This window comes from Balaenoptera ricei, chromosome 11, assembly GCF_028023285.1.
Source record: "Balaenoptera ricei isolate mBalRic1 chromosome 11, mBalRic1.hap2, whole genome shotgun sequence".
In the NCBI taxonomy this organism is placed as follows: domain Eukaryota; kingdom Metazoa; phylum Chordata; class Mammalia; order Artiodactyla; family Balaenopteridae; genus Balaenoptera; species Balaenoptera ricei.
The window spans coordinates 74,300,259-74,323,567 of record NC_082649.1 but is presented as its reverse complement, the minus strand read 5'-3'; the positions used below and the strand labels follow the sequence as shown (position 1 = coordinate 74,323,567).

General features: G+C 36.9%; 2 protein-coding genes across 12 annotated transcripts in view; one reads left to right on the top strand and one right to left on the bottom strand.

Annotated features, from left to right (window-relative positions):
* The window catches only part of TASOR (transcription activation suppressor), a 48,803-nt gene extending 36,696 nt beyond the window's left edge, over positions 1-12,107 (top strand). For 2 of the 8 annotated variants that reach the window (XM_059939943.1, XM_059939942.1), the window contains 7 exons: positions 3,132-3,937; positions 6,486-6,608; positions 7,382-7,541; positions 8,025-8,133; positions 9,453-9,631; positions 9,819-9,983; positions 10,791-12,107. In XM_059939943.1, coding sequence (XP_059795926.1) covers positions 3,132-3,937; positions 6,486-6,608; positions 7,382-7,541; positions 8,025-8,133; positions 9,453-9,631; positions 9,819-9,983; positions 10,791-11,323 — 2,075 coding nt within the window. In that variant the 3' untranslated portion in view covers positions 11,324-12,107. Of the gene's footprint in view, positions 1-3,008; positions 3,938-6,485; positions 6,609-7,381; positions 7,542-8,024; positions 8,134-9,452; positions 9,632-9,818; positions 9,984-10,513 lie in introns of all 8 variants that reach the window. The other 6 variants (XM_059939941.1, XM_059939939.1, XM_059939947.1 and 3 more) reach the window with 4 other exon arrangements.
* Positions 12,108-12,632: 525 nt separating this feature from the next.
* The window catches only part of CCDC66 (coiled-coil domain containing 66), a 50,223-nt gene continuing 39,546 nt past the window's right edge, over positions 12,633-23,309 (bottom strand). For all 4 annotated transcript variants that reach the window (XM_059939948.1, XM_059939949.1, XM_059939950.1 and 1 more), the window contains 5 exons: positions 16,409-16,908; positions 15,751-15,791; positions 14,703-14,944; positions 14,345-14,460; positions 12,633-12,893 (listed from right to left, as the gene is read on the bottom strand). In XM_059939948.1, coding sequence (XP_059795931.1) covers positions 12,810-12,893; positions 14,345-14,460; positions 14,703-14,944; positions 15,751-15,791; positions 16,409-16,908 — 983 coding nt within the window. In that variant the 3' untranslated portion in view covers positions 12,633-12,809. The remainder of the gene's footprint in view (positions 12,894-14,344; positions 14,461-14,702; positions 14,945-15,750; positions 15,792-16,408; positions 16,909-23,309) is intronic.

Here is a 23,309-nt window from a genome sequence, read left to right as displayed (position 1 = left end):
TCAAGATGATCTTTGTCTCCTCCTAGGAAAAGACAATTGAAAAAAAACAAAGTGGGAAGAACAGATGTATTGATATGACATACAGGAAAGTGCATAAATCTTTAGTAGACAGCTTGATGAATTCTTAACATATGTAAACACTTAGGTGACCACCACCCAAATCAAGATGTAGAACATTCTCAGTACCCCAGAAGGTCTTCTTCTGCATCCTCCCAGTCAGTATTCTCCCTGCTCCAAACCGTAACCACTAATCTGACTTCTCTTGCTATACATTAGTTTTTACCTACTCTTGAATTTAAGATAGATGGAACCTGCTACATATGTCCTCTTTTGGTTTTGGCTCTTTCACACAACAATATGTCGAAGATTCATGTAAGTTTTGCTTCTATCAGTGATTCTTTCTCATTGGGAGAATCAGGTATCTTGTTTATGCTTCATAATGCTCCATCAACATCTTCAGTCTTTATTTGGCATACCATCTTCATATTTTGTGGTTAAAAGTATAAAAATCCAAGTGATGCTACTTTTTGAGAACTCGCCACTCCCCTTGCATTTAAAAGTCAAAGTACCACAATGCTTGAATGATAGTTAGTAGAAAACATGTATTATTATAGATATTGACATGTGTTTCTTTTAAATCATTTATTGAAGACATTTTTAAAATAATAAAGTTGTCCATCTTAATAATAAAAATTATATGGGGGAAATCTGTACAAAGTAAGATTAGATAGTGATCATTTGCATTTTCAAAGGGATTTGGTTTAGAGTTTTTTAATATGGAAAATTTCCCATGTGGATTTAAGTTATATTTCAGCTTAAAAACATTTCCTTCATCCATAGCACTTCAGGAATAAGCTTACTGGGGGACTTCCCTGGTGGTCCAGTGGTTAAGACTCCACACTTCCACTGCAGGGGGCACAGGTTCAATCCCTGGCTGGGGAACTAAGATCCCGCATGCCTCGTGGTGCAGTTATTTAAAAAAAAATTTTTTTTAGAAAAAAAAATTTAGGACTAAGTTTATTGGTCTCAACTATAGCTGAAATATTTGGGAGAATGTATTCAAGTATTTTTAATAATAAACCATTCAGAAGTTTTAAAATTACACGTGGTCCTCCCCAACTCATTTGTTTTACAAGATGCAAGTAAGACATTTTATTTGACATGGTACCTAATTCAAGAAGTACAAAACTACTTCAAAATATAAGTCTTCCACCCCTAGGCCAGACACTTAGTTTCACCCCATTGATCAACCTCTGTTACAGATTTTATTTTTTCGTGGTTTTTTTTTTTTTTTGGCCACGCTGCACAACTTGCAGGATCTTAGTTCCCCAACCAGGGATTGAACTTGAGCTCCAGCAGTAAGAGCGCCAAGTCCTAACCACTGGACCGCCAAGGAGTTCCCTGTTACAGATTTCTTATGTACTCATCCTGACATTTTGTATGTGCACTAAACCCCATGTTGCAGATTTACGAAGGGCATTCAGTATTCCTGAATTATTTTATGGAAGTTGAATTTTCTGGTTTATCAATTTCATACAGTTGTAATTCTTACCTTGGTACATTGGATATTTTGCTCCCCTTCTCTTCTTTGATCTACAGACCTGCTGTATGGTCTTACCATGCTGACAGGTGCCTTTGCAGTACTTAATGGTTGCAGTGGTTCATGGTAACCACTGGGGTTGGTAGCAAAATGTTATAAACTAAATGCTGGTTAGGCTGTTTAAACCTTTAGAAAAGTGTGAGTGTAGGGAAAATCAAAACTGAATTTTTTGTAGAGGGGTTACACTGCTATACCTGGGTGTAGACTTGAAGAGGGAGTTCACTATATCTTAAAAGTACTATATTTTTGAAAACTATACCTATGTGTGGACTTTCCGATCTAGAGGTAACATTTTATATACTACAACAGCAATTTGTTAGGGAATGTTGGCTAAGATTTAAGAAAAATTAGTACTTTTTTAAAGGATAAAATTGTGTAATATGAACTTGTAGGGAAAAATAATGAAATTTTGTTTTTTCGTGAAATAAAGTATTACTCTAAATTGCTGTTAAATGTATTTTCCCCATGTTTTTTAAAAAGGGATTTAGGGTTCCTGTTTTGAAGTGTAGTTTCAAGAACATACTGTGTTTGAATTTAGGATTTGTGAGTGGAAAAAAGTACGATCTTATGGATTGAGCTAGTTGTCAAGAATCACGGGTTATCGTAGTTTCATTAGCATCAGCTAGCTTGATGATCTCTTCATCTCATGGGGTAATAGCTATTATGATTTCTCTTGGAATGATTTCCAAACAAAATAAAAATACTTAACAAAAGTGCTATCAAAAGTATTACTGTTAAGTTAATGCAGCTATGAAATGTGTTCTCTTTCTATATGACTGAGACTTTCTTTTCCTGATAAATTCAAGTCCCTAACATTGTAGCAAATCCACTAAGCAACCCCATATGTAAGAGCAAATCTGAAAACAGATAAAATTAATTATCCTAGATCCTGAATGCAACTCTTGACGACTTATTCCCACAGCATTTCAGCTTGGCATTCTTTCAGTTGCCTTACACTCAAAATTTTCCTATTAAGAGGGTATTACCATAGTGGTAAAGAATTGGCAAAGAATACAGGGGTTGAGCAAGCCATTACAACTGACCATTCTGCTTAAAGCATGTCTGTTAAGGTCAGATCTACAGAAAGGTAGGGAAGCAGAAATAAACAAGTGACTTAATTTGTATTGATGTTAAATTGGCCCTTGTTTGAATACTTCAAAAGCAATCAAAGAAAGTAACATTCAAACTTGTCACTCTAGCTATTGAAATACAAAGACCAGCCATAAGTAAGTAGGGCACATAGGAAATAGGTTCACACCATTATTTGAGGTTTTTATTCTACCTTCTGATGCATAGTTTGTTCTAAATATATACTTGACCTGGCATTTTTTTCCCTTATTTATGAGTTTGTATTTTCGGATGTTATTATTTTGGATTGCTTTTGTAATAATAAACTCTTCCCATATAGGTATGAAATCACCAGAAGAACAACTGGTGTGTCTGCCACCACAGGAGGCCTTTCCTAACGACCCTCGGGTAATAAGTAGACAGAGAAGTTCTGATTACCAGTTTCCATCCTCTCCATTTACAGACACACTAAAGGGCACCACTGAGGATGACGTGTTGACAGGTCAGGTGGTGACAGTGGAGGAGCAGTGTGTGCCAGCAGCAGAACCGCCTGCAATGAGTGAAACCACAGAAAGGACAGTGTTAGGAGAGTACAGTCTCTTTTCTAGGAAGATAGAAGAGATTCTGAAGCAGAAGAATGTTTCATATGTCAGCAGAATTTCCACACCTATCTTTTCAACACAAGAGAAGATGAAACGGTTTTCTGAGTTCATATATTCTAAGACTTCCAAAGCTGGTGTACAGGAGTTTGTAGATGGCTTGCATGAGAAACTAAATACTGTTATCAAAGCATCAGCCAAGGGTGGGAATTTGCCAGCAGTCAGTCCTAATGATTCTGGTACTAAGACAGCATTGAGTCCTTTGGGAAGGCATGTCATACCAGTTTCCTCAAGCGACTTCAACAATAAACACCTCCTTGAGCCACTTGGTAGTGATCCTGTGAAAGACACCAACTCTAATGAGCAGCATTCCTCTTCGACTTTGGGTTTAACTGAAGCAGAAGTGAACCAGCCACACCATGCCACAGAGCCAGTGGTGACTTCTGATCATACTGTACCTGGTCATACTGCCCGGGAACCAGTAGAAAAAGAAACAAAATCGCCCAGTGATGTAAACATTTCTGCCCAACCAGCTCTTTCAAATTTTATAAGCCAGTTAGAACCTGAAGTATTTAACAGTTTGGTTAAAATCATGAAAGATGTCCAGAAAAATACTGTGAAATTTTATATTCATGAAGAAGAGGAGAGTGTGCTCTGTAAAGAAATAAAGGTAACTAACTGAGAAGGTAATTGTAATGCTGTCTAAACTTCTCTTGTTGGCTCTGACCTCTATAAAATGGATTTTTGTTTGTTTTTAGGTGTTGACCATATTATTTTCATAATTTAATGCAGAGTGGAATAAAAGACTAGTAAGTTTAATTGAATTTAGAACTGGTGATCTAAATATCTTAGAATTTTTAATCTTGTTTTGGATAGTGTCATTTTAAAGACCAGTTGTATACATATTGCAGATACCTTTAAATTGTTGATTTAAAGATTTTCAATGTTTCTTACTGGGTTTTTAACAAAGGGGAGGGAAAGATGCAGAGAAATAAAGGAAGTTGTCAGTGTTTACCTCAGGGGGTTTTATCAATCAGGTAGAAAAAAAAAACTGTCCAGGATGACCTAATGATGATATCTTTTGGCATTTCTTGATGCCCTGGTCATGCCAGATTTCCCAATAGCCCTTATTATCAAAAAACATGGTGATCCTGAAACACTTGCCCAATCATGAAAGATTCCTCCTTGCAAGGTATGTTTTTTGTACTGAAGCTATGGAGTAGACAGGCGTTTCAGGCATTTGGTTTAAAAAAATACACACATAGAGACAGGTATGTAAAATCTGTAACAATAGATACGTAATTTATGGGACAATTATATTAGTGGTTTAATGTTGCCAATTAGTATTCACTAAACTGTGTAGCATTTTAATTCCTTAAGGGAATGCCTTAGTTTTTAAAATAAATGCCTGCTCCTATTTATGGAATTTACTTACCATGATTAAGTTTCTGCTTTTTTAGTTAGAGGAAGCAGAGGGGGCTATAAATAAGTGGCATATAGCCAGAGTGGCCCAGAAACTCCATGCTTTGACATGTCCTGAGCCTTTGTCAGTTTGAGGATCTCTTTGACGTCAGCATGTTTCATGTGATGTGCTCATGAGGACGTGAAGAGCATGGAAATGGGGGCAGCAGAGTGCTCAGTGTGCTGCCTTTACCAATTCCCTGTAGTTTCTTGGGAGGATGAAACCAGACTTACCAGGAATTTCTTGGTTGCATTTTTGCCCTGTATGATTGAACATTGAGCTTCTCAACATTCTTCCACCCCCAGCAACATGTTTCCAGCTCTTTGGGGCATAGCTGCGTGGTGGTGTAGGGCTAGATGAGAGAGTGGGTTGGGCACAGTTCCCAGTGTGCTCACCATTACTCCATCTCCTCCCACTGCATTTTAAAAATTGATTGTAACACACTTGTGGGAAATGTGTTTACTTACGAATGGTGCTTTCAATCCATTCTGGCTTAGAATAGATCCTATTTCTGCTATTTATTTTATGTAGAAGAGGAAAAGGATGCTGTGTGTTTTATAAATATGATAGGAAATCAGATCAGAACTTTAATTCTTTTAATCAATATCCATTGGAAATTTTCTAGCAGAAATGTTACAGTATAGTACAGGACTTTATGAATAAAATTTTAAACTTCCTAAATATTTCTGGAGTCAAATTGATTTGTTACTTTATGAGTTAAACTGTCTTATTTAACACAAACTTGCATTTAAAATTTCTTAATGTAAAAAGACCAAAAATTACAAGCAGGCCTATCAGACAGTAATTTACTTTTTCATAACTTGATTGTAAACTGCTCTGAGATTTGCCCAGAGGCTTTAGAAGTTAGAGCAAAATCAAACACTGCAGAAGATGCTTCTTTAGGGCTGCACAGAAACACCCTCTTTGGGTGTGACACTTGTAGACAGCTCTTGAAAGACTGGTTGTGAGGCAACCTTGGTTTAGATGTATGGTTATCTAACCAGCGTGCCAACCTTGAGAAAATTAATCTGCTCCTGTATCTGTGAAATGAGGAATGTGACCTTCAGAATCCTGCAGTTTGCTTCAGAGTTCAGGATTCCCCCAGCAAGCAAAGAGAATTCTGCTGGGACTGGCTATCTTGTGTCCTTTGAAAGGTAGTACCGTGTCACCAGCATGGAAGGATGTGTTAGATGGGAGAGTGTTTTGTTTGAAGGTGTAAACTTGACAGGCATGGCTAATTAATATGTAAGTAACGTTGTACATATTGAAGCTCTGTATGAATGATCCTGGGGCTGTTGTGAGTTAAAGGAGCTACAGTAGTCGTAAAAGTGCTTTTTAACTCTGAAGGAGTATACTGGTAACACTGCTGCATATAATCAAGGGCCTGCTTCAAAAGGAAAGGAAAATGGGAGTGAGGGAGTGGTTCATGACTGAGCTCTGGATTGCCCAGAATAAGTAATAAGAGTTAAGAGCCTGGGCTAATCCATTGCTTTTCTGGTTCTGTTACCCCAAGCTAGCATTTACTTGGCTTTGACTGCATAGCATCATAACATCGTGACTGTGACCATTTAAGGTCTGAGCTTCAGAGTCTTCTCTAAGAGTGGACTTGATGATCTCTGAGGTCCCTAGTGTAAGGGCATCATTAATAGTGGTCTAGTAGTAGTTAAACTTAACCACTTTATCTTGCATTTCTCGTGTTAAATGGATGTTTGCAAAAAAGCTTTTAAATGTTGATTTAGTTTTTTTTCTTTAACAGGAATATCTTATCAAATTAGGCAATACAGAGTGTCATCCAGAACAGTTTTTGGAAAGAAGATCAAAATTAGATAAACTATTGATTATTATTCAAAATGAAGACATTGCAGGTTTCATTCACAAGGTAGACTGTTAAGTTGAATTCTTTACTTACTTTGGTTGTAAAAAATCCTTACTATCTTTGAGACTAAAGCTGTTTGTTTTTAAAATATCCTCATAAGCTTTAAAGGAGATAAAACTTCGAGGTTGGGAGGTTTAGGACTTGAGACCTAAACTACCCTCCGTGAATCAGCTCATGAGATTCATATTTATACCTCTGCAAAATTTTAAATTGTGGCATATCACAGATCTTACCTATTGCTTAAATAGTGAAGACTAAGAATACTGACTCCTTGAATGCCATTGGGTCTGCTGACTCTCTTTATATTGTTATCACCTTCATTTGTATGTCCTAGGTAAAACCTGTTTGTACCCCCCCCTTTGCTGAAGCAGTCCCCCTTTCCCTTGGATTTGGAGGTACCCCATCTAGTCTTAGGAGCCTATCTCAAGTCCTACTGCTCTTTGAAGTCTTTCCTGTTTCAGTCCGTAGGCTGTTGCCTCATTTGAATTCGGACTGTACTCACAGGGCCAGGCAGGTTAGCATTTGTCATTCTCTGTTTCCAGGTCTCTTGTTAAGTGCCTCTTCCTTAGAGTGTTCTGTTCAAGGTAGATAGATAGATGCCCAGTACATAAATGTTGGTTTGTATATTTGGAAATAATGTTGGAAACATTGTTTTTGTGCTTGACTTTGCAGAGGCAACACACTAATATAGGTGAGCCATAGTACATCTCTTGTAGGTTACTTCACACTTGAGTCTGTCTGTCCTTATTTCTATTTTTATTTTGGTATTTAAATAGGTACCTGGCTTGGTGACTTTAAAGAAGCTTCCTTGTGTTAGTTTTGCTGGTGTTGACAGTTTGGATGATGTTAAAAATCACACATACAATGAGTTATTTGTATCTGGAGGTTTTATCGTTTCTGATGAATCCATTCTAAATCCAGAAGTAATCACAATTGGTAAGATTTATTTATTCTTTGTAGCATGTAACTTATGTCTTTTCAAGGTTTTTCTCATTAGTACTCACTCATACTTTTTTAATGTATTGTCCATTCTGCCAGTGGCAGATAACTAGTACATTTCTATCATTTCTTTGAGCTTTTATTACCTCAGATTTCTTTCCCATTCTTTAACTCTTTACGAATAATTTCCTCTTAAGTCTGGTATAAAGCAGGGCTGTCTGCATCTACTTCACTTGGATTACTTTTGGTTTGTTATTGTTATCAACATGTTTTTGTTTTTTTGTGTGTAGATGTTATGTTCTTAGATCTCAAAGAGGATATATAGATCTGTCTCCCTTAGAGGGGAAAAAAGAGAAAGAAAATACTACATAGGAAAGTAGGTGTTCCTACATAGTATCAACAAACACTTCTTCCTTAATTCAGTTGTGGAGTGGGTGACTTGTTTATTGAATTTAAAATGAACTTCATTATCTCTAACAGAGAACCTTAAAAATTTTTTGACATTCCTCGAAGAACTTAGTACTCCAGAAGGAAAATGGCAATGGAAAGTCCACTGTAAATTTCAGAAAAAACTAAAGGAACTGGGCAGGTAAGGTTTGAAAAATAACTATATATTGGTTGTTGATTTTAACATTGTGTTCACAGAATTTTGCTATTTTTTTGTATGTTTGTAAATTATAGATGCTGCTCAGTTTTCACAGATGTCTTTTGCCAGCTGTAAGGGAATGTAGATACTGAATTATTCTAGCCTGTTTGAAAATGGTATTCTTGTTTATGTAGAGGTTTGCTTAAGTTCTAGTTATGTATAGAGATAAAATTGGTTTAAACTTTACCACTTGGGTTTAGAATAATAATCAAAACGGGATAATCAGCATTCTTTATTTTTTTATGGAACTGTATATGCCAAGTAGATCAGGCCCTCTCCTAATTGTTAATCTAATAATATTACACATATGAGAGAAGGATTAATCTTGACATGATAAAGGGATCTATGATTAGGACATTCATTTATGTAATAAGTGATTTCTAACATGCCCAGAAGTCACTTCTCAAAACGTGATTCTTAGAGCACTAGTCCCTTGAGAGGCTCTGCAAATAACTATTGTAATCAGATGAGTTTGGGATACTATATCCTACTACTAGAGTCCATATAATGTACTTATTTACACATTTGAAGATCTGAGAAACTTTGTAGTTAAGGATCCTGTTTTACGTTTTGTCAGTCAGCATTTCCGAAACCTAGACCACAAAACATTTTTTTCTTCTAATACCTATGATATTCCATGGGACACACTTAGGGAAATTCAGGCTTTAGTAATTTTAAATTATTTAACTTTTTATTGTATTTCATTTTTTAAAAACTTGTTTTATCTTCAAATCATGTGAAGGAGGCACTGGGGAAGTCTTATCTTTATATAACAGATAGCAATACTGAGGCCCGGAGGTATAACTTTTACAAATTAGTACTGTCATCTTCCTGACAATAGCCAGTAATTTCTACCACATGTTGCCTTGCATCTGGAAGTATAGAAATAGCTCAGAGCCATGTTATTTTTTGAAGGAAAGACTTATATTTTTTTGTCCTTTTACACCTTTCATTACAGTTCTAAATTAGTGAAGCTGAAGGGAAGTGTAATTTATTTAGTAAGTAAGAAGTTGAGATTTTTGTCTGAACTGAATAGCTGGCCCTCAGGCTTTGTACCCAGAGAAAGCCCCTGGAGTTACCCGTGGTTGCACAATTCCTGCTCTCCCTCTACTAAGAAGCACCTGTACATCAGGCAGTGAGCTAAGCAGTGCGGTTGTCGTTAGTTGTCTCAATTGAGAAATTATGGCTTTAATTTCAAGTGAAAACGTCCATACTAAATTTTAGAAATGCAGATACAGATACTGAACTACTTAATTTCACAGATTGAATGCTAAAGCTCTGAGTCTGTTGACCCTTCTGAATATCTATCAGAAGAAACATCTGGTTGAAATTTTGTCATACCACAACTGTGATTCACAAACTCGGAATGCTCCGGAATTGGATTGCCTTATCAGACTTCAGGCTCAAAACATACAACAACGACACATAGTCTTTTTAACAGGTAAAGAGAGTGAGTGCTCTTAAGCTTTCTACTGTGAATACAGGAATGTGTATGAAAGGATTTTGTGGGACTGTGTTGGGTGTTTCTGAAAATGTGGAGGAAAGGATTTTGTGAGGGCTGGAGGCAGGCATTATCATTTTATATAAGTGTTTTATACTCAACTTTTTCTTTTTTTTTTTCAATTTAGAAAAGAGTATCAAGATGCTTTCCAGTTATACTGATAATGGAATAGTGGTTGCGACTGCTGAAGACTTTATGCAAAACTTTAAAAATCTTGTGGGCTATCACAACTCAATCACAGAAGAAAACCTTCCTTTGCTTGGTGCTAATGAGAATCTTGAGTCACAGTCAGGTAACTTTTCAGTAGTTCTCATTTTCTTTAAGGCAGACAGAAAAAGAATGGTTTTGCTTTGATATCATATAATGAAATGCTAATTTTGAAACTGCTCACCTCAGTGTAAACTCAGCTTCAGGGGAAATGTTTCAAGGCATTTATCATTCTTTTACTTAGCATACACAGAATCTGCTCATTTATTATACTATAGTCAATATAAGCTGTTCGAGTTAATGTAGACTGCATACTATAGAGTAGGCATTTTCTTTTTGAGGGTATGTAAGCTTTATTGGCTTCTGTTGTGAATTAAAGCAGTTTAATTACAAGGTAGTAGAAATATCCATAGCTTTAGTCTTTTGTGAGATGGCCTCTGCTTTGGTTCCAGGTTTTATGTAAAATGAAAGATGTACTTTTGTTTTTGAGAAAAAGCAGAGATGTTCGAACATTTGATACAGCTAACCAGTTTAGTAGTAATCCAATGAAGCTAGATGTCAGAATTTTTATTTTATATTTGTCTTGTCGAATACTGAATTACCGTATAACTTTAGATGCTGTTTTGACATTAACCCCTTTGGAGCTGGGAGTTGGGATTTCCCAACATTAAACGTGAACACATTTCGCAGAAGCTTTTAGCATCGGATTATCTGGACATTCACACCTAGTGTGAGTGTTGTGACTAAGTGAACTTGTGGCAGAAGACCAAGCTTTAAGGGATTGTGGACTTGCAGACCCTGACGCATTATATTGTGTGAGTAGTGTATAATTTTAAAACTTAAACAAATTGTGTATTTCAATAGAGGAGGACTTTTTGTTTTTTAAATGTAGCTCTTTTAGAAAACGATGAAAAGGACGAAGAGGATATGTCTCTGGATTCAGGGGATGAAATCTCACACATAGAAGTATGCAGCAATTTTCATTCAGAAATACTGGAGAAAGAGACCAAAGGATCACGTGGAACAGATCAAAAAAAGAATATTCAAATTGAGTTGCAATCGTCTCTTGACTTGCAAAAAAGTTTATTAGAAGAGAAGACTTATCAAATTGATTCTGAAGAGAGAGCTTCTATTGATATAGTATGCTCTGAAGGAGAGAACAGTAATTCAGCTGAACAGGATTCATATAGCAACTTTCAGGTTTATCACAGTCAATTAAATATGTCCCATCAGTTTAGTCATTTTAATGTTCTCACTCATCAGACATTTTTGGGGACACCATATGCCCTTTCATCAAGTCAGTCTCAAGAAAGTGAAAATTACTTTTTATCTGCTTATACTCAAAACTTGGATAGAGAGAAAACTCCATCTCCATTAAGTTGGTGGAAAAGTGATTGTTCCAGGCCGTTTTCAAAAGAGAAATAATTAATTACAGTAACTTTTTTTTTTTTAAAGTAGGTTGTTGTTATGGACTTTTTTCTGTTTCTTAAAAGTGACTTAACAATTTATATTTCATTCTCTAAACAAAAGGTTTCTTTTCCTTTCGCAAATGTTTTTTTCCCTCTTATTTAAATCATGATGGCCTGTAACAGTTGAAGCATCTGAAAATTGAAATAAATATATATATTTTTAACATATATTGTACTTGAATTATCTCATATTGGCACTTTTAAGTTTTACACTTATATGTCATCTGTACTTTGGCTTCAAATTGAAGCCTGTTTTATATATGAAACTAGATAGTTGCAAAAGGATAGTGAACAATACTGGCTTTACTTTTTTTCCCTCCTCTAATGTCAGATGATCCCAGCTACTTTTGCTGAAATGACATTATCAACTAATGCATTTATTTTAAGCTTTTTTGTATAGTGTTTTTACACAGGTATAAGCCAGTGATGTTAATATTTACAGGATTTTGGCTCTCAATACCTCAAGATTTACTGAACAAAGCCATTTCATTTAGATGATAAAACTATGTACATATAGGACTTAGGACTTAACACCAGGCAGCATTATTTTTTATTTTTAGACTTAACCATGTAAAATCACCTGTTGCTAAAATTTTGGTCAAACTTTTATTTGAGAATATTTGATAATTACAATTTTCAGTGCTTGTGTGGTCCTTGACTTAAACAAAAACCTATCTATCTTTTGAAATATGAAACTGAATTTGGTTATTAAAGGCATTAAACAATTTGAAACAAACTTTTTGCTATAGATTTTTAAATTGTTAGAAAAATGTAAGTATATTTTTCAGGTGGTAAGCACTTAAGTGCTATATACTAAAGCTAACTTTTTAAATTCCCAGATAAAAGTACATGGTGAAGATAAATTTTAAATCCATATGTATTGCTAATTAACTGCCTCTCCATTACTAATACAAACTTTTGTAAATGTTTTTGAAAACTGTGGTTTCTACAATAAAAGAAGTCATTAAAAAAAAACACTTAAAAAAATTTCCACGTAAGCCTAAACTGAATCTGGGCTATTTTAGTAAAAGTAAGTATGTCAGACTTTCCTTTGGCACCTCAAAAGAACTTTGAGTTCTACTCTTTAAAATCTTTTTATAGAGCAAAATATGTAAGTGGTATTTTTAAGCTACATGTAAAAAGTGTGGAAGAACACTGTAAACTCCAGACTCTGTTAAGGTAAGTAGATAAATACCCACATTGTGATGAGTAGAAAAAAAAAAATTTTTTTTTTAACTACTAAGCTTTTTTACAAAAGTGTCTTGTTTTATTGTTTTTAAATATATATATATACACACAGCATTTTACTACATAATGTACAAGTTTTAAATAAGCATTTTAAAAAGAAATCTAGGCTATTTGATAAATACAGTTAAGCAACAACCAACCACATTTTATAATTTGGAAGACAAATCAAATGTAAAGGATTTGATTTTCTACATTTAAAATGAACTGAAATTCTCTTCTTGATTTGCAGCTAAAGGCATGAGATTAGTTTCCAACTCTCTTTGCTTCTGGAGAAGGCCCTGAAATCATATTGATATGTTAGTACGGTGTGCAGCAGAGGGGCAAATTATTCCTATTTTACCTTTCTGTCTTGTTGTTAATCCAGAACTATATTTACTTTGAAAACACGTATTATGCTCAGTTACTTGGCCATAGCTTAAACTTTATCTTTGTCATGTTTAACTCAAAAATTTTCAATTTTTACACCAGACTTTCTCACTTGGATACTGTGCAGCTATCACACATTTGTAAGATTATATTTTTAGCCATACCAATAGAAATGACCTTTCTTAAAACCGTGTCTCCTAACTGTGGGGCTGAACACCACCTCTTTCCTTTTCCCCAGATGCTCTTAAAATGGGCATGAGTCTCCCTTTAACATCCGGTGTTTATCCTGACTGCATTAACCTTAGTGGCTAGTACAAGGCCCTGCTGAAGTAAGATACGGTCACTATATAGGTGAAGGTGTATGTACATCACATTCCTTTCTCTTAGACTCACAACTTTTGTCTCTACTAAGCTAGAATATGCCTTGTCACTTTAAAAAGGGATTTATGTAAAATCTTCACTGTGTGAATTACCAAGCTTGAGTTACAAAATTCAATCTGCATCTAACCAAAGCTACAGCATTTAAAAAACTAAGGGACACTTCATAATCCTGGGTTAGTGGGGGTGATTTTCTAGTTCTACAGAAAGAATTGTTTAAGCAACACTTGAATCAACAATTTGAAAAGCAGGAGGCATTCATAAATGACTGGACATGGAAAAGGGTACTCATAAAAACTACAGTTTATTTTCCCCAAATACACAAAGTATACTGTGAATCAAAGCTAATCGCAAAACCAGTTTTGCAAGTCTTTTTTTTTTTTTTTAAGGCCAGCTGGTAGAGCACAGTTATAGCCTTAAATATTGGATGTGTTACCTGATTTTATTTTTATCTGAGCAGGATAATGAGTCACAATTGGTCTGGGAGAAAAAGTAGTCTGGTAAGATTATACATGTAATTTCACACTGAGTTATATTACTCTTTGGGACTTGTGTCAAGTTCTACTCCAAATACGGCCAACACGTTCATTTAAAAAAATGTGAACTGCATTACTAAGAATTAAAGCATAACTAACTGCATTACTAAGAATTAAAGCATAACTGTATTTATTTTCTGCCTTTGGTTTGAGGGCCTTATTGATCATACTTTGCCATTTCAAATGTATGCATTTTTCATTCAATAAAGTTGTCTTAATATTCAAAATGTCTCATGATTTCATGCTGGAAAGAAACAGTCTTTTAGAGATGGCAATGTGAAAGAAATAGAAGGAAAGTTGTGTTTTTTAAAAAAGAATCAGCACCTGTACATTAAACTGACATGTGGTGAAGTCACGTTAAGTCATGTAACCAACGATGCTTAGTAAAACTGGTAAACACAGCCCTCCACCAGAAAATGGTCACATCCACACTTTAGAAGAGCTCATACCTGTCTCAGTTCTGACAGTCCCTTAAGGATTGCTTGCTGTCGATCCCTGTTTTTCACCAAGTTAGGATTAAGAAGTGGATCCCTGAGATGGTCAAAAAGCTGTTCTTGGTCACAGTCTGAAGCCAGATAAAAATGACAAAATTCAAATACATTTATAATAATATGAAATAGCCCTATGCTATAACATTCTATGGATTCATTAATAAATTTATATCCTAGGAAAGCACCAAGTAAAATTTAAGTAATAAATATTCAATAAAAATTTTAATAATTGACTCTGAAAGAGAGAAATTCTTACTACCGCTCCTGGGGCAATTTGGATTTTTAATTGGGGGGGGGTACACTTATATTTACTTACCATGTGGATTTTGGTACTGAGGATCCTGGGTTAAAGGCCTAGACAATGGTGCATCTGGATCAAGGTAATAGATCTCATTGGTTCGGACATAGGGAATAAAATGAAATGGTTCAGAAAACCCAGGTGAGAATTCTGTTTGACTATCTCCTGAGATCAGATTCTCTCTTTCATAAGTACTGTTTTTTAGTGTCTGAGTTTGCTGCGTTCTGTTCTTCACTGCCGGAACTGGTGGTGATTGAGACCTGTATTTTTCCAAAAAGCACAATAAGGGACTTCTTAAAAAGCATGAATGAAAAATTGTGTATTTTATTTTAGATTAAGCATATTCTATTCTTTAATCACATTTCAATTTATTCTAAATGTACCTATAACACCTTTAGGAACACTATATGTAAGAGGCTTGAGTTCTATGATACCATTTCCTAAAACAGGGCAACAAAATGGGATTAATTTGGGGTTTACTAGTACTTGCTGAGGATATATATATGCTAGAACAGGGAGAAAAATTTACTAGCTTCTGAGGATCAATGCTACCTAATTTAAACCTAATGTTTCTCCTTAGATAATTCACCATAAAATAATATACTTACTGCCTAAACTAAACTTGCTATTAGAGCCACATTCAGAGACAGCTTAAACCAGCTGGTTCGTGCACAAAAGCAGAGAATAAAAATTCTAACAATTTTAAATCTCCCATTGGTTAATTTCTCATTATCCCTACCAGTCATTTATTCCCTCCCCCCTCAACCCAAGCAGAATGTCTATTCCACTGCTGACATATCTGGAAAATCAAAACTGTTAAAGTCTGAAGATAACAAAACGTCACCCACATTCCTGCTCAGGATGCCTAGGTCCAGTCCAATTTGGACCTTCAAATTCTAGGTAAAATGCCGACACCCTTTCCCTTAAACCTCTACTCACCTGAAGTCACAAACTTTCCTGTTACTGTCTTCACAGACATGCATACATGCTTCATCTCACCTATATCTTGAGCAAGTACTTTATATCACACAGAAAGCACTAAGTAGCTATGGAATCCATAACATACCTTTCCTTGCTGAAAGAATTAATTCTCCGAGGTTCTTCTTCCTAAGTGATAGACAGGAGTTAACAGTGTTTCCATACGTCCCCACAAATGTTTTTAGTGGTTACTTGTTGAAATAATCTGAGGATAATATTTGAGTAACATATACTGGATAATAGGATAGGAGAGGCTTGGTATTTCTCCAGAGTCAGAGAAACCAATCCAGTAATTCCTGACCTTGTAAATTATCCTCTGTCTATATGGACTATAAACAAGAGTTTTGAATGGGTATCTGAATAAAGAATAGCATTAATCTATACAGGGTTTAAGTGTAAACTTTTTCTGTAAAGGACAGATAGTAAACACTTGGCTTTGTGAGCCATGTGGTCTCTGTTGCAACTACTCTAAACTCTTCTTGCAGCATGAAGCCAGCCACAGACAATAGGTAAAAAAATGAGCATGGCTGTATTCCTAAAAAACTTTGCAAAAGCAGGCAGCAAGATGGATTTGCCCACTGGCCATAGTTTGTTGACCCCTGGTGTAAATAAACTACAGCAAATTTCTAGAACTCTTATTCAGACCCAGAATAGCCTTGTCAAAACATGCATGTGTGGAACTATATTCTCATTCTAAAAACTTCAATACATGCTTTAAAATATTTTTTAAGACAGAAGAGCTTTACCTTTTTGACTAGCTGCCACCTGAAACCTGGTTCAGTTTCTTGATGAGATGAATGAAGAACATCTGGTGAAGTGACTCTATTTTGAGAAAGGTGTCCAGGATTATTTCTTTCTACCAAATGAAGCAGTTCCATCTGCCTTCTTACTCTTTTTTCTTCTCTCAGCTTTTGAAACTGTTTAGGGTACTTTTCTGATGCTGGAATATACCGTCTCAGTGGTTTATTTATATTCCAATCAGGCCTTTTAGGACACTTCTTCATATGTTTTGTTTGTTTCTCTGTTCTTGTGAACTGATTACACTGGTCATTATACCAACTGTTTTCTTTTTCTAAGCTGGCTCCGTTATCATGATTTACTAGTTCTTGCTTGTTCTTCTTAGTGTTAAACTGTTCATTAAATTCTGCAGGAATCTCAGGAGATGAACAGTTTATAACAGTTTCCCTCTCTATTACCGAGCCACAGCGTGATTCTATGTTGGTAAATATTCCTGCATTTAAGTCATCTAAAAAAAAGTTTCAGATGAATAATTTTTAAAAAATTGTGGTAAAACATACATAATGCAAAATTTACCATTTTAACCATTTTTTTCAAAGGCATTAAAACTGCCCTCTAAAACTTTGGTTTGAAAATTGAAAAAAAAAATTCTATACCCACTAAACAACTCCCCATCCCCCGCTTCCTGCCAGCTTGTAGCAACCACCATACTACTTTGTCTCTATGACTGTCTCTTTTTGTGACTTATTTCTGTTAGCATAATGTCCTCAAAGTTCATCCAAGTTGTAGCATGTGTAAGAATATCCTCCTTTTTAAGGCTGAATACACACACACATACCATAAAACATTCCACTGTATGTATATACCACATTTTTGTTTATCCATTCATCTGTCAAGGGACACTTGGGGTGCCTCCACCTTTGGGCTATTCTTCAAGACCTTACTTTTTTCAGTTCTTCTGACTACACCCAGAAGTGGAATCGCCAGACCATATGGTAATTATAAATTTTCTGAGGAAATGCCATTCTGTTTTCTTTAGCAGCTGCACCATTTTACATTCCCACCAACAATGCACAAGGGTTCCAATTTCCCTAAATCTTCCATTAAACCAGTTTTAAGTGTACAATTCAGTGGCACCAAGCACACTCATGATGCCACACAATTCCAGACCCCATCATCACCTCAAGCAGAAACCCTGCACCCACTAAGCAGTAACTCCCCATTCCACCCTCCTTCCCAACCCTCAGCAACTTCCACTCTACTTTCCACTTCTGATTTGTCCACCCAACCCTAAATTCCTTACACCAGTGGAACTATACAATATTTGTGTCTCCCTGCACAACTGCCCCCTCCCCTCACGTCCAGCTTATTTCACTCAGCGTAATGCCTTCAAGGATCATTCAAGCTACAGGACACATCAGAACTTCAGATGATTCACTCTTTTTTTTTTTATTTTATTTTTGGCTGCGTTGGGTCTTCGTTGCGGCGCATGGGCTTTCTCTAGCGGCGAGTTGGAGCTACTCTTCGTTGCGGTAGTCGGCTTCTCACGGTGGTGGCTTCTCTTGTTGCGGAGCACGGGGTCTAGGTGTGCCAGCTTCAGTAGTTGTGGCACATGGGCTCAGCAGTTGTGGCTCGTGGGCTCCAGAGCGCAGGCTCAGTAGTTGCAGCACATGGGCCCAGCTGCTCTGCGGCATGTGGGATCTTCCCGGAGCAAGGCTGGAACCTGTGTCCCCCGCACTGGCAGGGTGGATTCTTAACCACTGTGCCACCAGGGAAGTCCTCATGTACTTTTTTAATGTCTGTATCTCATATACCATCATGCTGTGCCTCCAGGCCATCCCTGAATCACATACAACCTTTTACTTTTTTCCATTTTGAAAACAGGAAAAGTTCACCATTCGAACAAGACATCTAAAATCTCCTTAAAATTTATATAATGTTCATGATTATATATGTATGTGTTCAGCTATCACAACAATTGAGCAACAAAATTACTTTGTTGCTCAAAAGGCTTTTTTTCACATATGATTAAAATTTTAAATTCACAATTAGCTAATGAAAGGTCTGGGTTGCCCATTAAAAAAAAAAAAGTCCAATTATTGCTGTAAGTTTGTTATTCCAGACTAGAGCTGCTCCAGGACTAATCCTAGTAAGGCTGCCCAGCCTACATCATTTTCATACTGGATATCCTTTTTTGCCACTCCACACCCACTTTACACCTTTCTCTCCCCTGCTCTCTGCCCTAGCAGGCTGACTGGTAAGAACCTTATCAATGGATTCCTGGGTCCTCTGGCTTCTGTTTCTGTCAAGAGTGTTCATATGCAGATTATAGGAAGGGAAAAGAGTGAATTCAGGATACTTATCCCACTGGCTCATTCCCTGTGAGCTGACCTCAGGCTGACTCTGTCCCTTTACCAAAGGTTCCCCTCAAAGTTATCTCTATACAACGCTTGTCTTCTAGGTTCTGGTAACAGGTCAGTTGCTACTAGCACCAGAGTCAAAGCACTATTGCTGTATTCCCTCACAGCCACTCCTTTGAAAATACTCTTTTTAAATAAGCCATCTTTAATTATTCTACTTTGGGACCCTGACTGATTAAATTCCCTTAGAGTCACCCAGTGATAATATACATAATTTCACGGTCTTAAAGACCTAGTTTGACTTCCTCTTTTTTTTTTTTTTTTTTTAGTTTGACTTCCTCTTAAGTGATATGTAGGATTTATATAATTTTGTTATTTATCTGGACATAGAAAAGGGACCAAACCACATTCTTCAAGCTTACGAGCAAACTATAAAAAAAGTTTTGTTTTTTTAATAAACTAAACAGATTGCTTTACCCCACTTCCCTTTTCAAATTCCCTTCTACCTTCCTGTCATATTATGTAATTTGGTGTTGTATTGAAGATCTAAAATTAACTGGCAGAAATAGAGGTATGTTAGAGGATGGATTTCCATTAAGACATTCTGGGCTTGGGGCTCAGTACTAGCCAACTCCAGAGTAGCTTTTTGATAATTCTAAAGGAACATTAATATTATCTCCTAACTTATGGCCAGCCAAATTGGTTTTTGTCTCTTTTTAAGTTACCAAGGGATCCCCAAGACCACAAATAACTGACAGGAGGGTCCATTGGTAATTAGTTTAAAAACTGAAGGTCTGGTTCAAGGTGGTGACCTAGGAAGATCCTGAACTCGCCTCCTACGGACACACTTGAACCTATAGTGACACAGGGAACAATTTCCTCTGAAAAAAACCTAAAGAACTGGCTGGGCGACTCCTACACATTGTGCAAGTGTGTAGACGCACACCATCAAAGCAGGTGGGAGAGGCTGAGACACAGTCAAGCCATAAACCCCACCCCTGTACTGCAACCCACAATTGGGAGGGAACTCAAAACCCAGAGCTTTTCCCCAAGGAGTTAAGGGTTTGAACCCCACATTGGGTACTCCCACTTTTAAGATCTGCACAGAACAGATAATCCCCCAAAACATATAGCACTGAAAACCAATGCGGCTCATGTCCACAAGACCCACAAAGCTATAGCAGAAGGGAGAAACAGCTCTGAAAGGGCTCACTTACCCCAGGGCCCAGTGCAGAGGCAGCTGATTACACCCAAATGTGAAAGAGGCTCATTTAAAAATATGTTGAAGCGTTGGCCCAAGGGGCAGGAATGTAACTTAACACATCTAGGGGCAGGAATGTAACTTAACACATCTAGGGGCAGGAATGTAACTTAACACATCTAGGGGCAGGAATGTAACTTAACACATCTAGGGGCTTGCTGGAATACTCTTGGGATGGGGGTGGGGATGAGGATGGGGGGGCACCACCTGTTTTTTTTTTAAAAAAAAAAACCACTAGGCCTTTTATTCCCACCTTGCCGTCCCCACCCCAGCTGTTACACTGCCCCCCACCCAACTTCAACATGTACAACAAACCCTCAGCAAACATCATTCTCAATGGTGAAAAACTGAAAGAATTTCCTCTAAGATCAGGAACAAGACAAAGATATCAACTCTCGCCACTTTATTCAACATAGTTTTGGAATTCCGAGCCATGGCAATCAGAGAAGAAAAAGAAATAAAAGGAATACAAATTGGAAAAGAAGAAGTAGAACTGTCACTGTTCGCAGATGACATGACACTATACACAGAAAATACTAAAGATGCCACCAGTAAACTACTAGAGCTAATCAATGAATCTGGTAAAGCTGAAGGATACAAAATTAATACACAGAAATCTCTTGCATTCCCATACACTAACAACGAAAGAGCAGAAAGAGAAATTAAGGAAACAATCCCATTTACCACTGCAACAAAAAGAATAAAATACCTAGGAATAAACCTACCTAGGGAGACAAAAGACCTGTATGCAGAAAACTATAAGGCACTGATGAAAGAAATTAAAGATGACACCAACAAATGGAGAGAGATACCATGTTCTTGGATTGGAAGAAACAATATTGTGAAAATGATTATACTACCCAAAGCAATCTACAGATTCAGTGCAATCCCTATCAAATTACCAATGGCATTTTTCACAGAACTAGAACAAAAAATTTCACAATTTGTATGGAAACACAAAAGACCCCACACAGCCAAAGCAATCTGCAAAAAGAAAAATGGAGCTAGAAGAATCAGGCTGCCTGACTTCAGACTATACTACAAAGCTACAGTAATCAAGACAGTATGGTACTGGCCCAAAAACAGAAATATAGATCAATGGTACAGGATAGAAAGCCCAGAGATAAACCCATGCACCTATGGTCACCTAATCTATGACAAAGGAGGCAAGGATATACAATGGAGAAAAGACAGTCTCCTTAATAAGTGGTGCTGCGAAAACTGGACAGCTACATGTAAAAGAATGAAATTAGAACATTCTCTAACACCATACACAAAAATAAACTCAAAATGGATTAAAGACCAGACACTATAAAATTCTTAGTGGAAAACATAGGCAGAACACTCTTTGACATAAATCACAGCAAGATCTTTTTTGACCCACCTCCTAGAGTAATGAAAATAAAAACAAAAATAAACAAATGGGACCTAATTAAACTTCAAAGTTTTTGCACAGCAAAGGAAACTATAAAGAAGAGGAAAAGACAACCCTCAGAATGGGAGAAAATATTTGCAAACGAAGCAACTGACACAGGATTAATGTCCAAAATATACAAACAGCTCATGCAGCTCAATATCAAAAAAACAAACAACCCAATCCAAAAATGGGCGGAAGACCTAAATAGACATTTTTCTCCAAAGAAAACATACAGATGGCCAAGAGGCATATGAGAAGATGCTCAACATCACTAATCCTTAGAGAAATGCAAATCAAAACTACAATGAGGTGTCACCTCACACCAGTCAGAATGGCCATCATCAAAAAATCTACAAACAATAAATGCTGGAGAGGGTGTGGAGAAAAGGGAACCAACCCTTTTACACTGTTGGTGGGAATGTAAACTGATACAGCCACTGTGGAGAACAGTATGGAGGTTCCTTAAAAAACTAAAACTAGAACTACCATATGACCCAGCAATCCCACTACTGGGCATAAACCCTGAGAAAACTGTAATTCAAAAAGACACATGGGACTTCCCTGGTGGCACAGTGGTTAAGAACCCTCCTGCCAATGCAGGGGACACAGGTTCAAGCCCTGGTCCGGGAAGATCCCACATGCTGTGGAGCAACTAAGCCCGTGTGCCACAACTATTGAGTCTGTGCTCTAAAGCCCGCGAGCCACACTACTGAAGCCCGCGTGCCTAGAGCCCATGCTCTGCAACAAGAAAAGCCACTGCAATGAGAAGCCCGTGCACCACAATGAAGAGTAGCTCCCATCGCCGCAACTAGAGAAAGCCCACGCACAGCAACGAAGACCCAACGCAGCCAAAAATAAATAAAAAAATACATGTTTAAAAACAAAACAAAAAGACACATGTACCCCAATGTTCACTGCAGCACTATTTACAATAGCCAGGTCATGGAAACAGCCTAAATGTCCACTGATAGATGAATCGATGAAGAAGATGTGGTACATATATACAATGGAATATTACTCAGCCATAAAAAGGAACAAAATTGGGTCATTTGTAGAGATGTGGATGGACCTAGAGTCTGTCATACAGAGTGTGAAGTTAAGTCAGAAAGAGAAAAACAAATATCGTATATTAATGCATATATGTGGAATCTAGAAAAATAGTACCGATGAACCTATTCCCAGAGGAGGAATAGAGACACAGATGTAGAGAATGGATGTGTGGACACACAGGGTGGGGAAGGGGAGGGTGGGATGAATTGGGAGATTAGGTTTGACATAAATACACTACCATGTGTAAAACAGATAGCTAGTTGGAACCTGCAGTATAGCACAGGGAGCTCAGCTTGGTGCTTTGTGACGACCTAAATGGGCCGGATGTGGGGGCAGGGGAGGGAGGTCCAAGAGGTGGGGATATATGTATACACATAGCTGATTCACTTTGTTGTACAACAAAGTGTACAATATTCACTTCGTTGTATATTGTAAAGCAATTATACTCCAATAAAATAAATATATAAAGTGATAGCTCATAAATTGGCTTTTATGCAGTTTTGGACTATTCCAAGGATTACAAAAGCTTGAACTCAAGACAGGCTCTCCTCACCGAAATGAAGCAGTGGGATGAACTCACCTTGCAGTGACAGTTTAAAAATTTAAGTCAAGTTCCTCCAAAGTTTTAAAGTCAGCAGGTGAAAAATACCTTAGATAAGTTTGAAATAAGGAATACCTTACATTGTACTGTAAGTGTTTATTATATAAGAATGAATAAAAATGAGGTGGGAGAAGTACAGGTAGATGCATACTAAGAACTACTGCCATTTTGAATACTAGCCAAAACTATTTTCCTTACAGATGTTTCTGTAAGGATTTTC